At 42.5% G+C, this 9,948-nt stretch overlaps 1 protein-coding gene across 2 annotated transcripts in view; it reads left to right on the top strand.

The window, feature by feature from the left end:
- triob (trio Rho guanine nucleotide exchange factor b) overlaps positions 1-9,948 on the top strand; it is an 86,403-nt gene that overhangs the window by 69,799 nt on the left and 6,656 nt on the right. For both annotated transcript variants that reach the window (XM_008323918.3, XM_025061781.1), the window contains exons 38-51: positions 3,130-3,416; positions 4,034-4,204; positions 5,245-5,340; positions 5,686-5,834; positions 6,003-6,069; positions 6,152-6,255; positions 6,344-6,413; positions 6,739-6,828; positions 6,925-7,017; positions 7,112-7,162; positions 7,302-7,379; positions 7,534-7,725; positions 7,822-7,999; positions 8,096-8,985. In XM_008323918.3, coding sequence (XP_008322140.1) covers positions 3,130-3,416; positions 4,034-4,204; positions 5,245-5,340; positions 5,686-5,834; positions 6,003-6,069; positions 6,152-6,255; positions 6,344-6,413; positions 6,739-6,828; positions 6,925-7,017; positions 7,112-7,162; positions 7,302-7,379; positions 7,534-7,725; positions 7,822-7,999; positions 8,096-8,985 — 2,516 coding nt within the window. The remainder of the gene's footprint in view (positions 1-3,129; positions 3,417-4,033; positions 4,205-5,244; positions 5,341-5,685; positions 5,835-6,002; positions 6,070-6,151; positions 6,256-6,343; positions 6,414-6,738; positions 6,829-6,924; positions 7,018-7,111; positions 7,163-7,301; positions 7,380-7,533; positions 7,726-7,821; positions 8,000-8,095; positions 8,986-9,948) is intronic.

Raw genomic sequence — 9,948 nt, 5'->3', positions numbered from 1 at the left:
CCCAACCCCCACCCCCCGAGCTTCACTCACTGCAGCAGTTTAGTCTCTAAAATCACAAGTTTAGAGTTTGTTTGTTTCACTTTTGGTAAAGATGAGACCACACCAAAGAAGCTCCCCTGGTGACACCTCTGGAATCTGAGGCATGCTTCGGTAGAGCTGCACCGTCTTCTTCTGGGATCAGCCCAGTTGTGCAGCAGCCCCTCCCTCTCTTCCTATTCTGAGTCACACACACATGAGTTGTAAATCTGACATGTTCTTTGCATTAGTGTGAATGAGGAGTGGCTGAGTTATGGCGGCATGTTAGGAGCTCCAGAACAAATGTGCCTTTTTTGTAGGATGATAGTTTGTTGAAATTGGACTGATCTTCTGAAGATATGAAGTGCATAAGCCCTGTGCTAGTAGGTACCAGTGCTATGTTAATAGTGCTCTAAGAATATATTGTGTCAAGTGATACATTTCTTAGACAGCTTCTGCCTCCAAAAGATGTGCTAGCAGTTTTGGTTTCCCATGAGTGAAAGCCTGAGCAGCTGCTCCAGAGCTGTGTCCTAACTATGACATGATCCCTGCAGGGTGAAGGTCAAAGGTTGCGCCCTCTGTGTTCGTGTTTGTGTGTATGTGTGAGTGTCAGGGTTATTTTACACTGAAGTGGAATGTGAATGTCAGTGCTACTCACCACATGTTTGATCCATTTACATCCTTTTAACAAACCGTCATCTGTCTAACAGGGCCTGAACATCGTCCTGAATACTAACTGTCAAAGTGTCCGAATATCACTTCATAAAAATAATAAAAGAATGATAAAAAATCACACAATTTAAGACATCATATACCACGTGGTATAGCATCAAAGTAGAAAAACATTACCACAGAGTTTAGTTTGTGTTGTGTGAGTTTGTGGATATTGAATTGAAAATTAATAAAATATAGTAAATTGTTTAACAAATAAAATCACAAATACAATATTTGCAATGGCTGGAGAAATTACATAATAAATGATTTAACACCATAACCATGTCACGCTTTAAAGTAAAATTGTTGTTTGCTTTTTTGAACAAAACAATCGGTCTAAGATTACTGACAGTCCTGTACTTGCCATTCATTCTGTGTTGCAACATTTAAAATGTACAGCATTTGTCAAACTCAGTCAGGCAGTGATAGGAAGCCTGGGCAATTTGCTCCACATGGGATGAGCTGACTCCCTGTTTTTCTTCCTTTAAAATCACAGAATACCAGGTCATGTTGTTCATCTACCTTCAGATACTGCAGTAAAATCACACATATCTGGTTGACAAAAGGAAACAAAAACAATACACGTGTAAATTGTGGTCATTTACAAGGAGTTTAAAGCCCTATGAGTTTAGCTCCTGTGTTTCTGTTTTTCAGTAAAAACAACTAGAGTTTCAGTCGAGTTCGTTCAGATTAGACGTTGGAGACCAACAGTAAATGTAAAGGAATTCAGTGTCATCAGAATTACAGCTTTAAATAAGCTCCATGATTTCTAGCCATGACAAAAACATTCCAGTCGGAGATCGTAACACTCTGCTGTGACTCTGGATTTCATTTACTTTAGTGCAGGGGAAGTAATAAAGGGCAGGTAGAGAACACACGCACACACACGCTTACAAAGCTAAAATCCAACAAAGGCCCTGTGTTTTTGCCTCCACATATATGTACATTAATATTATTTCCATCCAGTTTACAAAATGGGTGCTTCACTGTACCTTCTGTATGCGAGAGACTTGGATCTCCAGTGGCAGAACACATGGCCATGTGAATCAGAGCGTTACTCCATCCAAATGGTTCCAGTGCTCCCTCTCAGTGCTACTTTACTACTTTAGAAGCGACTATTTTTGGTGGCAGTTAAAAAAACCCAGGGACTATTTTGTCTCTGAAAATGCATGTATCAGCTGATACTTTACATTTAGCATCGATTTTTTTTGGTGGCAGTAAAAAAACCCCAGGGATTATTTTGTCAGAAAAAGTAAAAAAAAAAAAAAAAACCCAAGAAGGTATCCTGAAGGCTCAAGGCTGACATGCAAATGTGTTCACTCACTCACCAAGGCAGGTCTTTGCTAAAGTGTCCAATAAATGAAGACAATATTTTCACACCTGCAATTTTCAAACAAAAACATGAGTTTAATCAGTGGCAGCTGTATCCTTATTAAATAAAACCACTCAATTTGACAGAGAGGCTGAAGAATGAATGTGTTTGACTTTTTACTTTTCTCTCTCCTGTCAAGAATCATTTGGATTTAAACTTTCCTTGCCTGCTGTAGGAAGTCAGTGTCTTCTAAGAAACATCAGACTGATGTAGGAGGGAATCTTCATAACCTTCAGTCGACTGCAGCCTCCTCACCCGTTCTTACAGTCAGTGCCTCTGTGTTCAGTGGTACTGTACTACAGCGAAGATTTTGTCCTCGTCCTCAGGTCAATGTTTTATTCTGATTGTTTGCCAGTTGCAGCAGAAGTTCGGGAAGCTCTTAAAACATTCGTCAAACTTAGTCAGGCAGTGATAGGAAGCCTGACTGAGTTTTTTCTGTTAAGCCTAAAGTCCAACTCAGGGAGAGTGGGGGGGGGGGGGCATCTGGTCTGGTCTACAGATTATTGTTGTTGGATCTGTTAATTCTGTTGAACATGAGCAGACACACAGGTGTCTGAGTAAAATATTCAGACACAGCCACGAGCGTCCTTTTATTCTGTGGTATTTTCACATTGTTCTCTTTCTTTTCCAAGAGAATCTTCTCCACCCACAGATTCCCAAAGGAGCTATATCAGTGTGAGGGCCAGTCTGCCCACTGCACATAACAAAATAAAACACTGGAAGCAACAAAGACACACACACATACACACACTGTGTGTGTGTAGCAGATTTTACTTTAATCAACTGAGAAATTTGTAAAAGACCTTGAATAGAAGCTGTGTTCATTCTATTCTTTCTCTTGTTACGATAGTGTAGATTCACATGTTGCTGCTAAGAGCTTGTTAAAATGCCTCCATTACTGAGGTTGAATAAAACAGATCATTGAACAAAAGAAACAATAAGAGAAGCAACATAGAAACATCCAGAAGCAGTGGTTTAACAGGTTTAAACTAAAATCCACTTCTTCTTCTTCTCCTCTTCTCTTTCAGACACCCTGTCAGTGTCCAGTAACGACACGCTGCAGCCAGGCTCCAGTCAGACCCTTGGCCCCCACAGCTCACCAGGGCCCAAACGTCCAGGGAACACTCTGAGGAAGTGGCTGACCAGTCCAGTGAGGCGGCTCAGCTCTGGAAAGGCCGATGGTCACGTGAAGAAGCTCGCCCACAAGCACAAGAAGAACCGTGATGGGGCACGGAAGAATATGGACATAATTCCTGGCTCGCAGAAGGATTCTGATGACAGTGCTGCCACACCGCAGGACGAGACGCTGGAGGAGGTAAAAATAGTCGAAGAATGGAGTTTTTTTCTTTTGTCAAAACAATGGACCGTTTATAAGAAACAGAAATTACAACATGGTCGCAAATTAAAGTCCCATTTTAAAGCGGTCTTGCCAAAAGACAAAGTAAATCGCCTTCAACCAGATCGGAATTGGACAATTCCATTGTCAGTGAGTTGTTTCTATTCCTTGGTGTACAATTTGGATTAGATTTGATTAGATTAGATTAAAGTAGATTGGATTGCATTAGATTAGATTGGATTAGATTTATAGATCTCACACTGGGGAAATTGACGTGCAGCAACAGGACAGAGGACAGAGAATGACACAGAAGAGAAGAAATATCAATTAATGAAGAATTTAGTGCCAAGGTAGAATACTTAATAACAAAAAACAGTAAAAAATATTATTAATAAAAATAAAATACTCTATATTATTACTCAAACTGGTTAGAAGGAGAATATATTGCACTGGTTTCTTAAAAATAGAAACCCTTGCATTGACTTCCATTGTTTCACCTACGTCTGCTCTCATTTTTTACATGGTTGTTGTGAAAGCATTACATACATCTCCGCCTTTAACTGTCTCTAAAATCCACGACTCACTTCTTTCTGCAGCGTATGCGCAACGAGGGCCTGAGCAGCGGAACCTTGTCCAAGTCCTCCTCTTCAGGCATGCAGAGCTGTGGTGAGGAGGAAGGAGAAGAGGGGGCCGATGCCGTCCCCCTGCCTCCACCCATGGCCATTCAACAACACAGTCTGCTTCAGCCCGACTCCCAGGACGACAAGGTTGGTGGCTCCATAAACACTGTAACTGCAACAACAGACGTGTGGTCCATGTGGGAGCCATGATTTACAGTCACATTGAGAATGTCTTATGATTTAATCCAACCTTAACACAACACATGATTTGTTCGTTTTTTACGTATAAAACCACACATCACTGTGCGCCTTCAACAATGTGGTGACAAAGTCAAAATGAATTTACAATAATGGGATGAAGGATGGAAATGTAAAAACAGCAGAGAAAAACATTTACTTTCAGAAAGTATCTGTCTAAGTCTGATGATTTACTTTATCTGGGATATTCTTGTTTTTGAACCCTGTCTTAATTGAAGTGAAGAACATACAAAGCCTTGGTTCAAACACTAATCACGTTTCTTCTTTTCCTCCTATTTTCTTGATGCATGTTTCCTGCCTCTCTGTAGCATTATGTTGATTTCTGTCCTGCTTCTATTCTCATCCAGTTTCCTCACCTTTCCATGTGAAACCACCTCGTCACCTTCTCTTGACTGTGTCCCCCGTTCAGTCTGTGCCTTTTTATTTCAGTCTGTGTCTGTGAAATGTCCTTTCATGGAGTATAATAAAACATATAAGGCTGGATTATATACTCCTCGTCACATGTCTTGCAGTGTGGTCAGATTGTCAGACTAAAACTCCTGTCCCCTCAGTCCTGTTGTACACTGAATCATGATCAGGAGAAAAATGCTCCCCCGGTGCATTGTTGATCACATATTTAAGTTTTCGACCAACTGTAGTGCTCCTGTTTGAAGAGAAGTCCAATCCCAGACCTTTGACCTAATCCCTCCCATAAACTCTGGTCCTAACGTGACCCCAGTTAACCCTCTTATCAGGGAGATGTCAGTTACTCCTTATTTGTGGAGTATGAGTGGAATATCCAGGTCCAAACACAGCCATGGTGAGCCTGACACTAGATGTTGATGTCTGTGACAATAATCATTTAAATATAAGCGTTTAGCATCACATGGCTTTACAGTTTCCTTTTTTTGTTTTATATTTCTAAATTACTTTTTCTCCCTCTTTTGCAGTCTGCCTGTCGTCTGTCCACTCGTCCCAGCAGCTCAGAGACGCCCAGTGCTGCTGAACTGGTCAGTGCCATCGAGGAGCTGGTGAAAAGCAAAATGGTGAGATGAAAGTCATAGGATGAAGTCACAAGTACAAGCCAATGTGGCACATTTGTTCACAGAACAATTCCAGTTTATGTTTGTACCAGCACACACACACACTCACACACACACACACACACACACTCGCCCTGACTCACAGTGCCAGCTGTCCCCTGTTCCAACAAATGGAAAATGCACCTTGGCCAAAAGCCCAAATACACACCCAACAAATAGTTGTCCACATGCCGCGTACCATAGTAATCAGGGGTCATTCTGATCCATTAGAAAACTAAAAATAAAGTGAAATTAGATGTCATCCGATTACAGCTCTGTTATTCTTCATTGGTTTCTCTTCTTCCTCAGTCCCTGGAGGATCGACCCAGCTCTCTGTCAGTAGAACAAGGCGACAGCAGCTCTCCTTCTTTTAACCCCTCTGACAACTCACTCCTCTCCTCTTCCTCACCCATCGATGAGCTTGATGAGCGCAAGTCTGGCTTCCTCAAGAGGAGACAGTAAGATACAAACCAGTGTCAACTCAGTCTCTCAGTAAACAAAAGCTGCTTCAGTCCAATCATTAAATCAAGTTGTTGTACCTGTGTGGTTATATAGATCACTCCTGATGTTCACTCACATCTCAGGTTGTCTTACAGATTTACATTCCTAATTATTGTGTCCCACAGTTATGTGCTTCTGGAGCTGGTCGAGACTGAACGAGACTATGTCAGGGACCTGGGATCTGTGGTTGAGGTAAAAAAAATAAAAATTATTTTACAAAAATATAATATGTATTTTACTTCACTGTACTGATATTTTGCCTTCTTTCCCTCAGGGCTACATGAGTAGAATGAAAGAGGAGGGTGTTCCTGATGACATGAGAGGAAAAGACAAGATAGTCTTTGGAAACATCCATCAGATTTATGACTGGCACAAAGAGTAAATGGGCAGCCGGTTCATTTATTAAATTAGATTCACGCAGTTCTGTAACAAAAAGTTTTGTTTTTTTTTTATCTTCTCATCACAGTTTTTTCCTGGGAGAACTTGAGAAATGTTTGGAAGATCCAGACAGGCTCGCGACATTGTTTGTCAAACAGGTGAAACACAGATTGACATTGAGGACATCTATTTTTTTTCATTTTCTTATTCCTTCAGCTGTCTTCATCTTCTCCGCCTTGTTTTTTTCTGCTGTCATTTTAACCACTTTCAAGTGTCTCTATTCATTCCAACATGAGTCTTCTTCATTGTCCTACATTTTTTGACATATTTCCAGTATTATCCCTCGGTCCAAATCATCACACGTCCAAATCACCTCACACTTGCCTTCTCATGTCCAGATCAAGCTTTTTTGAAAAATAAATAATTAAATAATAGAATTTTCAAATCCCACGTTTTAACCATTCGGTTCAATTTCACCTACAGGAGCGGAGGCTGCACATGTACATCGTGTACTGTCAGAACAAGCCCAAATCAGAGCACATTGTGTCAGAGTACATAGACACCTACTTTGAAGTAAGATTCTTAAACCTTTTTACTTTGTTTTCATTTTTTTTCTGAACTGTTGAACGGGTCACCAGTAAGAGTAAAATCCATTTAATCTTTCATTAGGACCTGAAGCAGCGTCTGGGCCACAGGCTGCAGATCACTGATCTGCTCATCAAACCAGTTCAGCGCATCATGAAGTACCAGCTGTTACTGAAGGTAGCTCTGCCACAGTGTTTTCTGCCTGCAGGTGGTCAGCAGGTAACACTCCCCATGCTCATTATGTCTCTGTTCCTTCTCACCGTCCTCACAGGATCTTCTCAAAATCTCTAAGAAGGCTGCAGTTGACACATCCGAGTTGGAGGTCAGTCAGTCTAACGCCATAATTCTTTATAATCTATGTGTTGAACTCGCCTGATCACCAGAGTGACTAGTATATATTTGACTCTAATGGAAGGAATTTGTTTCTAAATGTTTGTTTCTCTCTGCTCTTCTTCCTGTAGAAAGCTGTGGAGGTGATGTGTGTGGTCCCCAAACGCTGCAACGACATGATGAATGTTGGCCGCCTGCAAGGCTTTGATGTAAGACATCTCCACAGGGTTCTAGTTCTTGTGTCTGTGTTTTTTTTACAGCAGTAGAAAATTTAACAATAGCTCGGGGTCAGTGTATCTGTATTTTTTTGAGTTTGTACAATCATCTCTCCTCAAAATATTTCTTCATCTTTTTTTTCCTCAGGGTAAAATTGTGGCTCAGGGTCGATTGCTCCTCCAGGACACTTTCATGGTCTCCGACCAGGACGGAGGACTTCTGTCCAGAATGAAAGAGAGGAGAGTCTTCTTGTTTGAGCAGATTGTCATTTTCAGTGAACCTCTAGACAAAAAGAAGGGCTTCTCCACTCCTGGCTACCTCTTTAAGAACAGCATCAAGGTAAGGCCAATTAAGTCTCAGTCTGGAGGTAAAAATCTTTGTCATGTGTCTTTTATGTTTAATCCTCTTCTTTTTTTCATGTCCTTTTTGCTTTAGGTGAGCTGGCTGGGTCTAGAAGAAAATGCAGACGATCCCTGCAAGTTTACACTTACTTCCAGATCAACCAGTGGTAACATAGAGAGGTACACTCTCCACTCAACCAGCCCTGGGGTCAGTCAGGTCTGGGTCCACCAGGTCAGCCAGATACTGGAGAACCAGCGGAATTTCCTCAACGGTACGACATCACCACTGACAAGACTCTGGAGTCTGAAGGAAATGTTAAAATGTTATTTACAACATGTTAAATGTTGTCCCTTTTCTTCATCGACAGCTCTGACATCCCCTATAGAGTACCAGAGGAACCACGTGGGTGGCAGTGGGTCTGGTGGTCCACCCAGCGGTAGCAGCACTGGTGGTCTGCCGGGAGGCAGCAGCTCCAATACGAGCTCCAACATGGGAGGAGGAGGCGGGGGTGGATCGGGAGGATCAGGGGGCAATTCCTCTTCTCTGTGCGGTCCTCGCTCTAGACCTTCCCGTATCCCCCAGCCGTCCTCACGTCTCCCCCAGCCTGTACACCACCATCATCAACCCCTGGGCCCCGAGGGGCCCGACAGATCAGCAGGTATGTGGTCCCCCTGCCACCCTCATCCCCACCCCTCTAACCCTTTCTCTGACTCTACCACCACAAACGGAGACGTGGTGGCCTCAGAGATGCGTAGGGTGAAGATGGCGGACAACTCTCACGGAAATAACAGTAATAACAGTAACAGGTCATCAGGCAGCTCGGAGGGCAGACAGGCTCTAGGAGGAAATGAAGAAACACAAAAACATAAACTAGCTGGAATTCCACAGATGGCTGTGGCTCCACTGAATTTGCCCCAAAAAAACCCCAAAGTTGGGACAGTCTCTCCTCTGATATCACCTCAGCCTCCTGTGGGAGGAGTAAACGGAGGGAAGGACTCCTTTGTCCCCTCCAGTCCGGCTCACAAAGGCAACACTTTCTGGGCTATGGTCCCCAACATTCCTCCCTCTCATGGCAGCAGGCCTGGCTCCTTCTCCTACCCCAGTGACAGCAATGGTGGAGGGGGAGACTCTCTGGGCCGAGGGAGTCATGGGACGCCCTCTCATCACCGTCACTCCACCCACAGTAAGGACATAGACCGCATGAGCACCTGCTCCTCCACCAGCGAGCAGTCCATACAGTCCACACAGAGCAACGGGGTAAGACGCTTCATCCGGGTCCGGGCTTCACTTGAAGTCCACAGCTTCTCACTGTAGTGACTAACCTCACCTTCACTGACCGACTGTCCAGTCAGTCTCTCCGCCGCTGCCTCTGAGAATGGCTTTTATCTGCAACAACTTCTTCAGTGGAGATTAACAGCTGTCTTACTGCACTAACTTCACCCTCAGTGTTTGTCAGACACATTGACAGGTCCTCTCTGATTGTACTAACAGTGAAGAGCTAACACACTGAGTCAATAATACAGCTAATACACACTAAAGTTTACAACATTGTCAAAAACAAATCTATGACCTCTCTCTCAGGTTCACCTGTTTTCCGACAGGAGGCGCTCATTCTCTTTTCTTCATTTGTATATTTTACCTCAGTCTGAACTTTGTGAAAACATCTGCTGACGTCTGAAACACATTTCTCAACATGTCTGACCTAAGGATCACAACTTTTGCTTCACAACTTCTCGAAAATAACAGCTGTCCTCTCTCTGTTGCTCATTGATGTCTCAGCCGTCATGGCTACAAAACATGAAGAAAATATTTTCAGTCCTTTCTTGCTGCATGTATCAAGGTCATTTGTGTGTATTAACTGTCAATCAAATTTTGAATTTGATTGGTTTGGAACTTACATTTCTGTGCTGTACTTTTTATTGCTTTACAGTTGAGGACAAGTGTGATTTTACAGATTGTTATATTAGTGTCTGGTGAGCTTACATAACATTACTTTGCATACAGAAAAAAAAGAAACTTTAAACAGGATATGAAGCTTAAAGCAGATGGACGGTGGATTTATTGAAAATACTGTGCAAATTCTTCTGCGCATTGTTCATCATTAGAATGGGCTTTAAACTGATTTATTACAGAAATTAATTACTGCAATTGGGTTGATTTCTACAGTATGAGTTAAAATAGAGAACAACAACGACAGAGTCCCTGTATTGATTCTTTAAA

The sequence above is a fragment of the Cynoglossus semilaevis genome, chromosome 13, assembly GCF_000523025.1.
Source record: "Cynoglossus semilaevis isolate Cse_v1.0 chromosome 13, Cse_v1.0, whole genome shotgun sequence".
In the NCBI taxonomy this organism is placed as follows: domain Eukaryota; kingdom Metazoa; phylum Chordata; class Actinopteri; order Pleuronectiformes; family Cynoglossidae; genus Cynoglossus; species Cynoglossus semilaevis.
This window is presented reverse-complemented; position numbering and strand designations above follow the sequence as displayed.